Source organism: Protopterus annectens, chromosome 15.part0 (assembly GCF_019279795.1).
Source record: "Protopterus annectens isolate FY-2018-M chromosome 15.part0, PAN1.0, whole genome shotgun sequence".
In the NCBI taxonomy this organism is placed as follows: Eukaryota; Metazoa; Chordata; order Ceratodontiformes; family Protopteridae; genus Protopterus; species Protopterus annectens.
The window spans coordinates 269,551,551-269,568,834 of NC_056749.1; the positions used below are offsets into that span (position 1 = coordinate 269,551,551).

At 39.2% G+C, this 17,284-nt stretch overlaps 1 protein-coding gene across 2 annotated transcripts in view; it reads left to right on the forward strand.

Annotated features, from left to right (window-relative positions):
* The first annotated feature begins 12,586 nt into the window (after window positions 1-12,586).
* Window positions 12,587-17,284, forward strand: part of PRPS1 (phosphoribosyl pyrophosphate synthetase 1) — a 444,571-nt gene continuing 439,873 nt past the window's right edge. The window contains exon 1 of one of the 2 annotated variants that reach the window (XM_044057029.1): window positions 12,587-13,031. In XM_044057029.1, coding sequence (XP_043912964.1) covers window positions 12,910-13,031 — 122 coding nt within the window. In that variant the 5' untranslated portion in view covers window positions 12,587-12,909. Of the gene's footprint in view, window positions 13,032-13,238; window positions 13,294-17,284 lie in introns of those variants that run through there. The other variant, XM_044057030.1, reaches the window with a different exon arrangement.

The following is a 17,284-nucleotide window of genomic DNA, read 5'->3' on the forward strand; positions in this document are numbered from 1 at the left end:
ATCCATCAAATATATCCCACAAGCATAGAAATAAAATCGTATATTATACCGTTAGATAAAGGAGGTACATCCACAGAGTTTAATAATTACAGACCATTGCAATCCTCTTCTCTCTATCAAAAATCTCACAGAAGTCCATCTGTGCACAGCCTACTCAATACCTGAACTTAAATAACCTTCTCACAGAAAGGTTTTGGATGGCATCACAGCACAATTACCACTTTCCTAAATTTTACCAACAACATAAACTAGCATAAGAATAATGACAAAGTAGTATTCACCATGTTCTTTGATTTATTTAAAGCATTTGACACTGTACCACACTAACATTTACTTACTCAGCTCTCTTCTGTTAGGTGCTCACAGTCCTCTGTATCATGGCTACTAAGTTATCTATGTGGACAGCAGGAAACAGGTAAATGACAACAACATTATTTAGCCTTTTGGTCATTTACCAAAGCAGTTCCACAGGGTTCCATACTAGGGCCGCTTCTTCTCAACATTTTCACAAATAATCTTCCTGCTGCCACATACTTTGCTTGCATAGTCCAATACACAGATGAATCAACTTTAATCGCCACATCCCCAACAAGATCCAGACTCCAGGAGATCACCCAAAATTCATTCTCCTCCATAAAAACCTGATTTAAAATTTCAAACCTGCTCCTCAACCCCCCCCCCCAAAAAAATATATAAGTATTATTCTCTTCACTCCAAAATACTACAATGATAAAAAATAATCATTCACGATAACATTGACCAATAACACTAAATTTAAGACTGTAACCCATAGCAAGCTATTTGGGTATTATAACATATGGTAATCTCAAATTTGACCAACATGTACTAAAACCATTAAAAAAAGAGACATCAGAAGTTTGGCTCCCTCAACAGGGCCAAACAATATATCACTGACACTGCAAGAAAAACATTTATCCTCAACTAACCTACTTCCAGCCCTCTTATGTTTTCCCCTATCCTGACAAATGTAAACACTACACATAAAACCAAACTAGCCTTCTCTTATAATATGATTGCTAAAACTGCTACCAAGCTTGCATGCAGGACTTACCACCACAGTCCAGGTCTGAACTGACTGCAAACAGCTACAGTTAACTTTGAGTATGTGTCTACCTGTATGAGCCAATATTCATTTTCCCCTGGAGAGCACTCTGCTTTGGTTGTAAGCAGCCCCCCCCCCCACACACACACACACACACACACACACAAACACACACACACACACACACACACATCTTCCACTTTCTCTTATTCCCTTCTGTTAGCAAATAGTATCCATAACTGATCAATAATGTGTGTTTGTAAATGTAAACTATGACCACAGTAGCCTACTGATACAAGGTTATCCTGTTTTTCCACCTGAGAAATTAAGAAATGACTTACAGTTTCAGAGCAGTCCTTGGCCAATTGTGATTGTTTCTTAACACATACTTGTCTTTGCTTTGTGATTGTTTCCAGCCCCTCATACCAGCAACTAACAGGGACTCTACCCGCTTCGCTCCTCACCCTGCCCCCTATTTCCTCCCGCCCCCGGTGGTCCCACCTTTATTGCACTCAAACCCCTCCCATCTTTCTAATAGCCAACCACAGCACTAACCCAGCACTACCTCCTCCATCTTCCCACTACTGTCACACCTCCTCAACTAACATGTACAAGCATACCTTTCCTATGATCACTGCATGCACTCTCCTTGCATATCTTACATCCTACCAAAGCTCCATCATTCCCCCACTCAACCACTACCACTGTACTACTACTCACACCACCACTCATGTCTCACCCACACTCAGCTCCCCTCCCACCAGCTCAAGAACCATCCCTATGCACCCCCACATATTCTACCAACTATATTACTCAAACATAAAGCATCCCTACAACTTAACATAGTAACCCTCCCACCATACCTATTACCCACAGAGCACAATCATAACGTTTCCCTTATAAACAAACACATTCAAAAACTGAGAAAACTAATAATCTCATGCTTATCAAAACTAGCCGTAAGTGGAGACATCCACCCCAACCCTGGCCCTACCATCTCCAACCCCAATCTTCATAATCGGACTAGAAACCACAACTTCTCCCATATTACAGCCAATAGAAAGCCAAGTGACTTCCTTCTACTATGCCTAAATATTAGAAGTATATCCAACAAAGTCCATGAACTCCATGCCACCATAGACTTGTACTCCCCAGATATAGTCATCCTGACAGAAACCTGGCTAAAACCTCACATTACCAGTGAGCAAATACTCCCTACAGGTTACGGCATACTAAGAGTAGACCGGCTAAACAAAAAAGGAAGTGGTGTAGCTATAACATTTAAACAGCATCTAAACATCCAGATCTTAAAATCATCAGCTCCACAAATAGGCAATGAAGAAATAATATATACCAACCTCAAAATTAACCAAAACAAAACCATCAACATAATTGGATGCTACTTCCCACCTGGCCAAAACATCCCTCCCCTAGAAAACCTCCTCAGCTGGTCTACCCACCATCTCCCCCAAGAAACTATCAATTTAGGTGATTTCAATATTGACTGGAAATCCTGTTCTGGCAACAATCCAACCCATCATGTACACCTTCATGGCTTCACTCAACTCGTCCAGTCACCAACCAGGATAAATAAAACCTCCACCAAGCACACTACCCTGGATTGGATACTAGTCAGTAAGAGCCCCCAGTCATATATAACAGGCTGCTTATCAGATAGCCTCAGTGATCACTCCCCAACATTCCTACTCAAAAAATACATATACCAAGCTAAACCTGTCATCTACTGTCAAATACGTAAAAAACTAAACTTTAACCCACTCACATTCATCTCATCCCTCAAAGAATGTAACTGGCATCCTCTAAAGTACCTCAGTCTAGATGATGCAGTTGAATTTTTTAATACTACCTTCCTGAACATCCTTAATTACCATGCCCCCATAAGATTCTCCAGAACCAAAGCACAACCCTCCCCATGGCTACAGAAAACCACTAAGTCAGAAATGAAAAACAGGGATAAAGCCTGGGAGCACTGGCGCAAAACCAAAACCCCCTCAGCTAGACAGAAATTCCTAGAACTATGCAATGGAGTCAAAAAACTAATAAAATAGGACAAATCTCAATACTACTAGTCTGCCCTAGTCTCCTCACAACACAGCCCCAAACAATTCTGGTCCTCCATAAACTCCATCCTCCACCCAGGTAAAGTCAGTACCCCCTCCTCCTAACATCCCTCACTCCTCAGAAAATATTGCTACCTCATTCAACACACACTTCACCCCCATACCATCACTAGCTAAACAACACAACCCCTCTCCACTCCAACCCACACCTTCAACTAGTAATCTCCCCACTGCCTTCTCCTTTTCTCATGTACCTACCTCCAACATAAAAAAAACTCTTAACTAAACTTAAACCCACCAAATTAGCAGCAGACAGCCTCCCAAGTGAATACCTACAAATCGCAGCTGATGCTCTGGCCTACCCAGTATCCATCGTGATTAACCAATCTCTGTCAGAAAGTTATGTTCCCACACTGTGGAAAGTATCGCATATAATTCCCCTCCACAAAGGTGGACCCTCCACAGAACTAACCAATTACCACCCCATAGCTATTCTCTCTCCACTCTCCAAAATACTATAGAGATGCATACACTCTCAGGTCTCAGACTACCTCCTTACTAACAACCTCCTTTCCAGTACTCAGCATGATTTCCAACCAAACCATAGCACCACCACTGCCTTACTCTCCTTTACTAACACTATCCTTCAGCATAAAAACAATGGCTATCTCTCCTCTGCTACTTTCCTAGACCTATCTAAAGCATTTGACATGGTCCCACACAAACAACTTATCTCTGCCCTCAATAACCTATCCTTCTCACAATCGGTCACCAACTGGTTTCAGAGTTACCTGTCTGACCGCCAACAGTCCGTTGTATGGCAGAATGACATATCTCCCCAACTACCTGTCTCCATAGGGGTTCCCCAAGGATCCATCCTTGGACCCCTACTCTTCTCTGTTTACACCAATAATCTAGCCTCTGCCACCAAACATGGCACACTCATACAATACGCAGATGACTCGACCATCATCTGCTCAGCCCAGTCCCTACCAAAACTGCAAAAAGTCACACAGGAAGCCTTTTCCTCTGTTGAAACATGGTTATCCAATGCCCGATTAATACTCAACCCAAACAAAACTAAATTACTCATCTTCCAACCCACCAAACATACTCAAAACAACTCTCACTTTAACATCACTGCAAAAGACAACACCACTATATACCCAACTGAACACACCAAATTGCTAGGAGTGAAAATAGACAAACTAAAATTTGACATTCACATATCCATGACTGTAAAAAAAAGTCCACAAAAAACTGGGAGCGTTATACAGAAATAAGCAATTTCTCACCAAAGCAGCAAAGATTTCAATAGCAAATTCCCACCTTATCTCCACCCTACTTTATGCCTCTCCAATATATACCAACCTAAGGCAATGTGATCTAAACAAGCTAGAGACCTGCTACAACAAAATTGCCAAATTCGCCACCGGGGCATCCTACCGTAGTCACCACTGTCTCTCACTTGCTGAACTGGGCTGGCTTGAACTCCCTCACCTCCTTCAGTGGTATCAACTCTCACTCACCCACAAACTAGTAAACCATCCACTAAATGTCCCATCCCTCCAGAATCTACTCCAACCCTATCACAACACCAGACCACTAAGATCCAGCAGCAAAAATAACTTGCAGATCACTAAAGCCAATAACTCTGCTGGTGAAGCACTATTCTCTTGCACCATAGCCAAATTATGGAACTCACTCCCACCCACAATTACCTCCATACCATCATGCACCCACTTCAAAACTTTACTAAAAGCGCAACTAAAAACATGCTGGCTATGCCCTTGCAACTCCCACTCTAATATCATCCACCCCATCCAACCACTACCTTTCTTTCCACTCCACTAACTACCTAGATTATAGCAAGCTCAGATGCTTATAAGCCAGTACTTATTATACAGCACAAACTTCTTCTTCTTGTAACATTTGTTAATGTCTGGTATGCACTTCACAGATAAAGATTCTAGTTGTCTACTGATGTACTATGTTCTTCATCTGTAAATATGTTGTAAGTAATTGCTATGTAAATTGTTATTCACTATGTAATCCAATGTATATACTGTCTGTTTATTTTAACTGTGGAGCTTTTCTCCCCGGGCCTCCGCTAAAAATGGACCTACGTCCAGTCGGACACTCCCAGTCAACAAATTTAAATAAATAAAACTAAACTGGCTCAAACTAAACAACTACTTAACACACCCACAGTTAATTACTGCATACAAATGTATTCATTATCCAAAAAAGCATCCAGTAGTACAAAATATCCTGCTGTCCTACTCCCCAACAAGGGACCTCCATTCTGCCAAAAAATTCTTGCTAATCATGTAGAAGTCAAACAACTCAGCAGGAGACTTGTTGTACTCTTACTATGTTCCCAAGCTCTGGAACACCATCCCAGCACAAATAAAACTGACTGAAATCTCTCACACTTTAAATCATTGCTTAACCAATATTTTAACCGATCTTGGTCGTGATTATGCTCATCACCATGTGGGGACTTGTCACATGTTCAGTGTACGCCACTTTCCAATGCCTCAGTCTATCTTCTTTCTTCCTGTGACGAAACACTGCATCATTTTTTATCATATGCATCAGCATTCATTTTTCCATAAACCGCTCTCAAATAATTTCTCTCCTCTTTTATCATTTCAATTTTGATATCATATGGATCTACACTATTTTTCTCCGCACAGATGGCCAACATATCCCCTACTCCTCAACTGCAGGCATCTTTCATCAGTTGCAATCCACCGTCTATCAAGCAACTCTTCCTCAGTACAAATTAACTGCTAAGCTAATCTAATATCCTGATCTTCTGCTAACAACTTACTACCCCTGTCCTTCTAGCTCTACCACATATCTCTTCCACTATGTATTATTCACTCACTTCTCACATTTTCTTCAATAGGATACCTCTAGTACTATCTAATAAATATGCACTTGCAAAACTCACAGGATGATATAATTTCAGAATATCAATTGCTGATGTAGGGATGTCATGGATCAGTGCTTTAACATGTTTATATATTAAGTTAAATTCCTATAAATATACCCTCTCTCTATCTCTCTCTCTCTCTATATATATATATATATATATATATTTTTTTTTTTTTATTTGATGTACCAACTGTGTTATTGTTTGCAACTGTCAGTGTAAATGTAATTTTGCTGGAGCTTTGTTGAACAACTCAACCTTACTACTACTTTTCTAAAGTTCACAGTTGGTGGTTTTGATAAGTCCATTGACTTTTTGGACATACACCTAACATTTGACACTTCTTCTAAAAGTTTTAAGAGTCAAATATTTAGGAAGACCACCTTTGTGAATCAATATCTGCACAAGGATAGTCTACATCCCATTCACATGAAGGGTGGAGTAGTGAAAGGTCAGTTTATACGCCTCAGCAGGTTAACAAGTGAACATTCCGTTTTCCTGCATGAGGTGGTTAAGCTGACACAGTTTTTTGTTGAAAGAGGTTACGACTTGGTTTGGCTTAACAAGATTATTCAGGAAGTCATGGGGCTCAGGGACACCTCAGCCAGTCCTATTTTAAGCACTGGTGACACGTCCAGGGGGTGTCTATCATTGCTCAATATGATTCTTCCAAATTTTCCTTAGCTTTTCCTATTCCCATATGTAATGAGCTGGTCTACATTAGAAAGATTTTATTAGACCATTGGAAAGTTATGATGGGGAACACGGAACTCGTAAAGGCTGTGGGGGACAGACCATTCTTTACTTATAAAAAGATCACTAACATTAAGTCCATATTGGAGAACAATAGCAAAGAAGTGGTTTCCAATAAGACATCTCATATTGTTGGAAGTTTTTCTTGCGGACGTTGCAAACAATGTAGATTTATGAGCAATATGTCTAGTACTGAATTTAAGCACATTGCGAGGACTTTTTGGTCCAAGGATCATTACACCTGTAACACAACTAATGTTGTTTATTGTGCTAAGTGTGATACATGTGACAGGTTTTACATTGGTAAGACCATTAGAGCTCTCAACAAAAGAATTTACGAACATTGTTTAGCCATTAGAAAGAAAGATGGTACCAATGCGTTGGCTGTTCATGCTACAGTGTGTCCCCTGTTTAAGTTGTTTTCTTTTTTTGTATTAGAGAAGGTAAACTCAGGCTTATTTATAGGTGATTACAAGACCTTTTTGGAGTGTCGAGAAAGTTTATGGCAAATTACGTTGATTGCTGACCAAACTCCTGGCCTTAATGGCACCATTAACATTAAATTTTTTTTAACATTAGCTAGGAGTAAGTAGTCAATTGTGAGGTGTATTTTTATACACATATCAATTCATATAGATTCATTTATATATACATATATATGTATATATACATATATTTTTATATATTTATTTTTATTTTCACTTCTATTATTATTTTTATTTACACATATACATGTCTTTTATACACGAATATATGTAAATATGTTGTATAAGTTATCAATTTTTTACATTTATACAGATTTATTATCAATATTGATTATTTAAACATTGAACATTATATTAATGTCCTGTTGGGAATGTCATGTGACTTAATTAACTTAATTGATTACTGTTTATAAAGGGATTAATTGTGTAAGGTACTTTGTTCTGAAGAAGCTCATTGTTAATAAAGTGAGTGAAAGCACTCGACTTAAAATTTACAGTCCTGGTGTTGGATTTTACTGTTTCCTTTCTGGTGTTATTTTATCTTGTTTGAAGTTCGTTTGGTTTTACTTTTAAAATATAAATCCACTTATAATACCTCATCTTGCAATTTTCCTGTGAACAAAATATGATAGCTAGGTGCATATTTTGCACCCATCACCTTCCCTCTTCCCAATTTAAAATACTCTTCATAAAAATAAAAATAGTTATGATTTAAGCAGAATTCAATCATAACACATCCACAATACCACTGATATCTTTAAGCCACGCCTTAATAGCTGTGAGAGCCAATCTGTGAAGAACTGTTAGAATATAAATTACTGACATCTACTGTAATAAAAACAAAATTTACATCCCAATTAATCTTTTTTTAAGTATGACCTAAGTTGCAAGACCCTAGGTTGCAAAAACGTATCTAATACTGTGTCTACCTTTTCTAAAGGACAAACCACCTTTGAGACCATGGATCTATCAGAAGGGTTGTCCTTATTTTTATGATTTTTAGATATAGCATAAAAACTGGTAGCCTAAGTTTCTTAAAAATCAACTTATCTCCAATTGCTTTTGACAGAATAGTTTTATGTACCATCTCTTCAAGCAAGCATAAGAGGCTGGCTTGTAGTGACCTTAATGGATTATCCTGAAGTTTAAAATATTAATCAGTATTATTAAATACATTCAGAAATAATCTTTGTCTTATTATTATTAAACTTGTGCCATGAGTTTAATCTCTAGATCCTTTAGATCTGCCAGAAATGATTTTACTTATGTATTAAAACTGTAAAGGTACAGAGTATGCTGACTTGCCTGCATCAAACAGACTGCATATTTTAATGCTCAGGAGTTCAATTTGTGGCTTATTATGCTCTATTAGAATTTTTTTCACATTTTCATGAACTCTAATGAGCGATTTGATGTCACTTTCTCCTACAGTGTTTTTTAAGGTCTTGAGAATCAGGACTAAATATGAATAAAAGTTTAACAATCACCATAAGACCATGGGGCAATTTCATGCATAAGATATGGTTGTAAAAAATGAAACACATGGAATATTTCACCACCTTTTCAGTATTATATTTTAAATCAGTAATAAAATCATCCTGTCATCATTGCCATTTTTCAGAAGCTACTTGTCTACTGTCAGCAAAAACTGAACTGGATCCTCTGGCATCAAATGCTCAATTAAGCCATTGCTTTCATTCATTAATGTAAGCACTCCACATAATGCACACAGTTCAGTCTTAGTGGAAATAAAAATCCAGCAAAGGAAACAAAACACTTTATAGCAGTGAAGGACACACACTTGGCTGGTGTCAAAGCTAAAATAACCTTTATTCACCTCACTAAAATGAACTGGTGCCTTGCTTGCACTTGTCCAGAAGATTATAAACCATATCAAACAGGATGCATTAAATATTTCACAGGAAATGAGAAACAGACAATTACAGGGATTATTACTAAAAGATATCTGAAGTATTTTATTCCATAATTCCATAATCTTAAATAATTTAAACACAAGAAAAATATATCAAATTAAATTACAAACATTATCTTAGAAAAAAGTTATATTCCACTCACAGTGAAGGATATTACTTTCCTGCTTTCTGTTAAGTTATTTGTAGTGAGAAAACTTCCAGTGGTTGCAGCTGGAAAAATTTTCCACTGCAATTATATTTCATTAGTTCCAGACACACAAATTCTTGAAAGCACATATATTTATTAATTTTTGCAGATATATTCTCCCACTTTGTACTGTTCTAGCTTCTATGAGGCCTTTAATTAGACTGCCCTGTAGAAGAAATGTGCAGCATGTGATACGCCAACTCCATCTATCAAGATATTACCATATTTAAAACAAAGAACCTGTTTATCTGGCTTGGTATTAAGTGAAGAAAATGAAGTTACAAAGTTTGTTTGAGTTCTGTCTTTTATTGTGGGGTATTTAGGAATAAAGTGGGAGATGGACTGATTTTGATCCTTGCTTGCTTGTTTATTCTTTGGCAAGGGGGTAAAGGGCAAGAAGTACTGGGCATTATTTAGAAAACTTAGACACAGTAGTCTGATATATCATTCCCAAAATTGTTGCACTTGATGTGCAATGTAAGTCAATTTCATCAGTGTATATAACTGGAAGATGATATCTGAATGTAGTATAGAGATGTGTCTACTTCTTGTAGCCATCTCTAGAGTGAACTATAGTGCACATTTGTAGTGCTACACCTGTTTGAGTGAGGATGTACTGGCAACTAGAATTTCTGGAGGAGTTTGGGTACTAGTTTTGCAACAAATCCTTGAAACATCAGTAAGAAATTTACCAGTAAGTAAATAAGTAGGTGCTAGGTGAAAAGCAAACTCTAAACCACACAGGGCATAAGGACACACAAAACTGTATAAAACCATTAAAATGCAAGGCTATTATTTCACATACAATAACATGGTGTCTTCCTTCTGCTTCTTGATTGGTGAAATCTTGAAAATCACTTGCTAGTTCTTGTGAGAGTGAAACAAATGATTGGTTAGGATACCTATGCACTGTTGTGAGCAAATTTTTCCTTCCCTAATTTTCAGCATCTATGAAGTTGGTATTATACACATATATAAGTTCAGGGGTGTGGGAGAATGGTCCCCAATGTTTGGGGGTTGCAAGGGGGCATCTGCAAAAAGCACTGTTTTTGAGCTGTGCTTTTACTTTGTATGCAAAGAGCAACTCCGGTAAGAAAAACTGTGTAGCAATTGCTCAAAACAGGAGCTAGAACTGTAGGCTCCTGAGTGGTGTCTGTTTAAGTGCGAGTGTGCACTGGTATACTTACCAGTAATCTGTGTCTCTACTTGAGATACTTGCTAGGTTTGACTGAAAATAGTTTGAAATTTGAATGACTCTCAGTAAAGATGGCTACGTTGATGTGGTACAGAATTAGGTTACAATGTAACATCACTGTAGCTTAAGACCAAGTCAGTGGGTCTATCAGTTCTAATATATTTTGCTTCTGAGACCAACTCAGTGTGTCTGTCATTTACGATTTAGAAGGTTGTTTGCGGAGACTGTCACATCTAGATAATTAGATGTGACTGCACTATGCAAACATAATACTCAAATGTATTATTATGATCACCACCCGTCCCTCTTTAAGCAAGATTGTCCCTATTTGGGCAGTTGTGTCCCAGAAAAAACATGAAACACAAGAAAATATTCTGAAATTTTAGGACAAAAATCGTTTCCCAAGTTTTCTGTAGTAGTGGCAAGCAATAATTGTATCTGAAACATGTTACGTCTACACTAAACAACTAAAACAATTCAAATTCCACAAGACTATGGTTTTACTTTGAGAATCCATTTCTTAATACTGATGACAAGTATGGTTTGCTCTGCAAAAATTCATGTTTGCATAAAAAATGTCTCACTATAGGCACGTGAAATGATGGTAACCCTAATTATTAGTGTGATGTGGCAGGCCCCAAATTACTAACATCGACCCTGACTGAGACCTACAATTCTATCAACTCCAAATAATAAAAAGTCCAAATTCTCAGCAGGTTCACATATGTATGTGAACTCTACACAGCCACAATTCCTGTTTTGAGTCGAAGTGGGTGCATCAGCTCTTGTTGAGCCCTAAAAGGGAAAAGTACGGGTCGGATGGATTTTGCTGGCCTACACGAGGTCAAGGGTGTAGCCAAGTATAGACGTTATACTCTGCGGAGTACATTTTTTACGTGAATCACTCAAAACTATTGTAGCTTTTTCAGGCTATATTATGTTTGCATCCGTTTAAAGCAACGCTCCTAACATGTACATAGCTTGCTTACAGATAGGATTGTACATCTAAAAACAGATCTGTAACAACTTTATAGGGAACCATTGAAAATTATATGTACCATTTAACAACTGCTAGGGGGGGGGTCAACATTTTGAAAGCTGTATCCTTCCTTTCAGATGCCTGGTGGGTCGATGGGGCAGTAAAAAGTGTTTACGAGTACAAAATAGAATTTTCTGGCTACACACTTGCGCGAGGCGGGTGGATAATAATCTAGTACTCTGCAGTTATAGCCTTGTTTTCCTGAAAAATCATGCTAATAAACCCCTCCTATTCTATTCGATCCGTTATTAAACGAATGAATGAATACATATATCAACGAGATCCATGTGCTCTGTTTTGGGGATACTGAGAAATGGTTCTGACAATGAGCTGATATTACCTTCAGTTTTCGTTCTTTTCTCGGGTTAAAAATCAAGAGTGCTAGGTGTCAGATTTAGCAATCAAATTGAACATTACGAGCCGTCACTTCACTGGTTTAGCCAGAGTTTAAAATGTCTTCAATAAAAACAAATAGCCACAACCACATAACTCCTACCTATTAAACTGATAAAACGAGGAACTGATAAAGATCACTTCCTTACTGTTAAGTCAGCACGTCTAGCATTCCTCAAAAATAAAAACAGCTACATCAATCGAATGCCTTTGTTTATATTTTAAAACAGTGTAATACACAACACATTTAACCAAAAAAATTAAAGTCATAAAAACCCACTTTATAATGATTTATTAGTCTATAACACCTATTTCGATATGCAAAACTCGTTTTACGTCATTAGTTTTCTACCTGGACATTATATAACCACATGGCCTGCTACGTGATACTCAACCAATCTTTATCAATGACCCTGCCCCTTTCCAAACAGGTAACCGCCAATCAATAGCGGATATGGAAACATAATGTGTTAGTTACAGAAAGCACACAGGCATCACTTAAAAATAAAATTTGCACTGTCTGAAAGCGGGGCGGTGGTCTCAATAGTCAATCAGGATGTGTTGGGGTGGATCTCATTGTATAACAGGTTAGGTTGCACCTCTTAAAACGCTGAACACTGCTCTGTTCGCGCCGGGAATATGGTGGTGTGTCAGTAAGTTAAGTTCTTGGGGTAGACGTACGCGCAATTCATCTGTCTACGTACCGAATTTCCCCAGCGTTTAGACTGCATCCAAAACCGTGACGGCAGCTTTTAACCAGCGTTGCGATTTCCTTTGGACGCCTAATTTTGCGCACGAAGAACGCAACCTAAAAAACCCATCTCGCCTTGTTGTCAGGATGCCTAATATTAAGATATTTAGTGGCAGCTCCCACCCTGACCTTTCACAAAAAATAGCCGACCGCTTGGGATTGGAACTTGGAAAGGTTGTGACTAAAAAATTCAGTAATCAGGAGACGTGGTGAGTGTACTACCATTACTTGTTTATTTACAGTCATAAAATACTGATTTAACGGTTGTTTGTTTAGGGAGGTGTATGTCATGCGTGTAGTGGAGCACGCGCCTCGACAAGCCGGGCCACATTAAAAGTGTATAGGTACGACACAACAGCAACATCTTTTCCTTTGATTTCTGGGAATTGTAGTTCTTTCCATCAGTGAGGGGGAAGATATGAAGTGCGCTTCGCTTGGAAGCGTAACTGTGCAGCTTGTCTCCGAATAAATGTGAGTTGAATGTTGTTATTGGGGTTGTTACGTGATCCGTTAGGTCTACATCATTGTAGTACGACTATGCCGTCACGATCTGTAATTTATTTAATTAATGCTTTTTCATCTCCGACGCTTTCTTGGTTAGCTTTTGAAAAGCAGCATTTGTAGTTGGCGCTTATTTTCATTATTTGCGCCATCATGTTGCTGTTTCTCAATTGTTTTAGTCTACACTTCGTTTTACTATACAAGAAGGCTACTTACTGGTCCAAAGATCTCGACTTTATATATCTAACTATTGATGAACGTTTTAAACCATTATACTCTTGGAGGTTTTGCGAAGAACTTGTGGAATTCCATGCAACTTCAAGCCAGAAGTGAATCAAGTATTGAACGCAGCACGAAAACTGTTGCAGTGTAAAACATTTAGTTTCCTGGCAGTTGCAGAAAAGCCCTCCCCCTCCCTTTTGGGAAGGGTTGCGCGCTTGTGGCCCCTCCTTTCTTGATTGACGCCGCAGTGGGGCGTGGCACTGTTACTTTACTAGTATTCGTTTAATGTGTTAAGTTGGCGATGACATCATGCATGTATTAGAATGTGAACCTTGTTAACTCCTGCTGACATGACTCTAGAATCTGACACCTATCCATACCCCCTTTTTGCACATGGTGTCGTGTTGTCATCTCACCAGTGACAGTCGTCTAGTCTAGGGCCAAGGTTTACACCGCCGCCCTGCCGCGGTAGTTCACCTACAGCACACACATACGACATACCTATGGCCAGTTCAGGGTGTCCATAGTGGCTACTGCATATCTTTGGAATGTGAGTAGCACCCGGAGGGAATCCACACGAACACAGGGAGGACATGCAGACTCCACAAGGGAACTTCTTGCTGTGAGTCGACAACACTAACCGCTGCACTAGCCCTAATGCCAAACTAAAAAGCAGTTTATAAAGGTTTACACCGTAAAAGTGAATGCATGGATACCTTATTCAGAGAAGGGGACTATTTTTTTTTATTTTACATTTGTTAACCAGGTTAGTCCGCCTGAGCTGAAGTAGCCCTTTTTCAGCGGAGGCCCATGGAGAAAAGCTCCAATACATTAAAATACAGTATACTTTATAAAGGCAAAATTACATGTATGTTACAGAAGCAATATTTCAGTAAGATAACCAAACAAATTTAGACACAAACAAGAATTACTTACAAGTCATGGTTTCAATGAGAGTAAGGACCTCTTCTTAAAATTTTGTAGTGATAATTCATTTTTGACCTATGTTACTGTCCTGTAGACAACAGAAGATTAATTCAGAGAAAATAGGTTGGGTTAGAAGAATAAGTTTGAAGTTTAAAGAAAATGTTTGAGGGTGGAGGGATAGAGGGTGTTAATATTAAGAGAGCAGAAGATGAGAAAAAAGGTTATGGTCTGATAATGGGCAGTTTGGTGATTGGAGGCAGTTTATGGAGGGTGAGTGCTTGGGCAAAACTAGAGCGATTTCAGGTGTTTAGCAGCTGCTTTGAATTGTTTAGTATGTTGTAGTAATCTAGTTTGAAGGGGAAGTTTATTCCATGCTATGGTTGGATGATGGCAATAGAGGTTACATCCAATGTTAGTTTTAGGTTTCTATACAAGTAGTAAATCTTGGTCTGAGCTACGGAGTCACCTAGTTGGGAGAGTAGTGGGTTGTATAGGAGGATATGTTTGGGCAATACAGTGGTTTGTAAAGGATAGTGTATAATCTGAAGCTGTGAGAGGAGGAGGTATGGTAGCTCCAGCCAGTTTAATAGTTTAAGTGAGATGCAGTGATGGGTTTTGTAAGCATGTTGTGCAGCAAATATGGCTACCTTGTTATAGTTTTGTTAGGATTGTGGTATTAAGGTTTGTAAATATTTGGGATCCATATAGTAGACTGGGTAGGAAACAGGTGTGAGATAGTTACTTTTGCTTTAGAGGTGAGGTACTTTTTGTCTCTGTATAGAAGGCCTAGTTTCTGATAAGTTTTCCTGAGAAAGGCTCATCCAGACTCTGCTACACTTTGCTGTGAAGGAAAGGTTAGTTTGCTGTTACAAATATTTCTGTATTGCCTTTCTATATTTTGAATACTGTAGTTTGTTTTCTTTACCTTGTGTTTTGCTTGCATTCTGTTTAACAGCATATTAAAACTTCAAAAGAGACCACAGCTCTCTCTGTTCTGAGTCGGGCAGAATTTTTCCCCTCCCACCCATTTAAGTTGTCTTGTTAAATACCACTGTCTTTCTAGTTGCCCGCCTCTTATGTTAATCTGACCATATATCTCATTTCTCTCTACTTTCACTGGCTTATGTGAGTAATCACAAAACCATCACTTTTGAAATCCCACCCCTTCAATTATTTAAATTTATTGGCCATCCTACAGTATTTCATAGTACCAAAATACAAAAGTAACCACCCCTTTCAGTCCATCTTGCTGTTTTAAAAATAGTAACTCTCCACTAAACCTTAACTTTTTAAACAGGTAAAACTCAAGTTACCTACTTTCATATCTAACTTCTCTAGTGCACACTGCAGAGTGCATTCTTTTCAATCTTACCTTTAAGCATCCCTGTTACTAGCACTTTCTCTAATACCTAAAAGATCATCTCTACTTGACTCCAAGTAGACTTTTCTCTATCTGTTAAACCTAGCACTTGCTCCTACAGTACTTATTACCTTGATACGGCACTCTTATAGATAGCACCCCAAAAGGCAAACCCCATTTCTCGGTCACTCACGTCCCCGGAATCTCTTTTAAAGTTTTTTGTCTAGTCCTTCTAGCATGTCGAGGGATCAGTTGCTAGTGTCCTCTCCTGCTCAGCTGGTGAACCTGGGAATATTGAGGCAATGTAACAATTGCCTCATGTACCTGAACAACCCTCTCCTCCTCCCACAAAACACAAATACATGCGAGAGATGCAACTATACGGCCAAACTGGAGGCTGAGCTCTCTCAACATAGGACTGGCAAGACCAGTCAGGAGGAGAAGGTTACCACACACACTATAGACCCAGTCTCACATAGTACCATCACAACCTCAAATCATACACATAAACACACAAAGACATACTCGGCTCTGATCAAAAATCTACCAAAACAGCAGAGGCCACCAAAGCAGACACCCAAACAACCACCACCTCAGAACACAACACCTGCAACACATAGACCTCACAGTCAGAGTGTCACAGTCACAGCCCTTAAGGCCAAACACAATGCCAGACACACTAGTCATTGGTGACTCCATAGTCAGACACACTGACGTCCCGCTCACCAGACTGAGTAAGGAGAAGGTCACAGTAAGCTGCCTGTCGGGCGCTAGAATCCGCCACATAACGCAAGCACTCAGGTCTCTCAACAGCAGGTACAAATATGACTCAGTCATTGTCCACGCTGGTGTAAACGACCTGAGACGTACCTCCTTGGACTACATGAAAAGAGACATTGAGGAGCTCTCTGATTATGTAGCCCAGGCAGGTATGACCCTGACCTTGAGCAGTATCCTACCTTCACCAAGAATGATGCCACAATACAGAGATAAGATGATCAGCTTTAACAATTGGCTTACTCTGGTGTCATTCAAAGGGGATCCAATGTCTGTCTGCCTGGGATGACATGCTGGACAAGCCACGCTGCTTCGCAAGGGACGGCTTGCACCTGTCACCCCTGGGATTCCGGATATTGGCAAAGGCTCTTGCCACCCCCATAGTGCCTTTTTTAGGCAAGGCTCAAATTCTAAACCTACCACCCTAGAACACAAAAAAGGAAAAAACTAAGGGTAATGCTGCTCAATGCCAGAAGTCTAAATCTCAAAATGCACGCACTCGAGGCCCTTCTCAGTATGGAGAACATCGATGTCTGTGCAGTGACAGAAACCTGGTTCAAGGCTCCTGAGAGCACCCCAGCACTATCAGGTTTTACCTCTTATCATGCGTTCCGGCCCCAAAATCCGGACAATACCAAGAAAGGAGGGGGGTATCCATATTCATCAAAGACACCC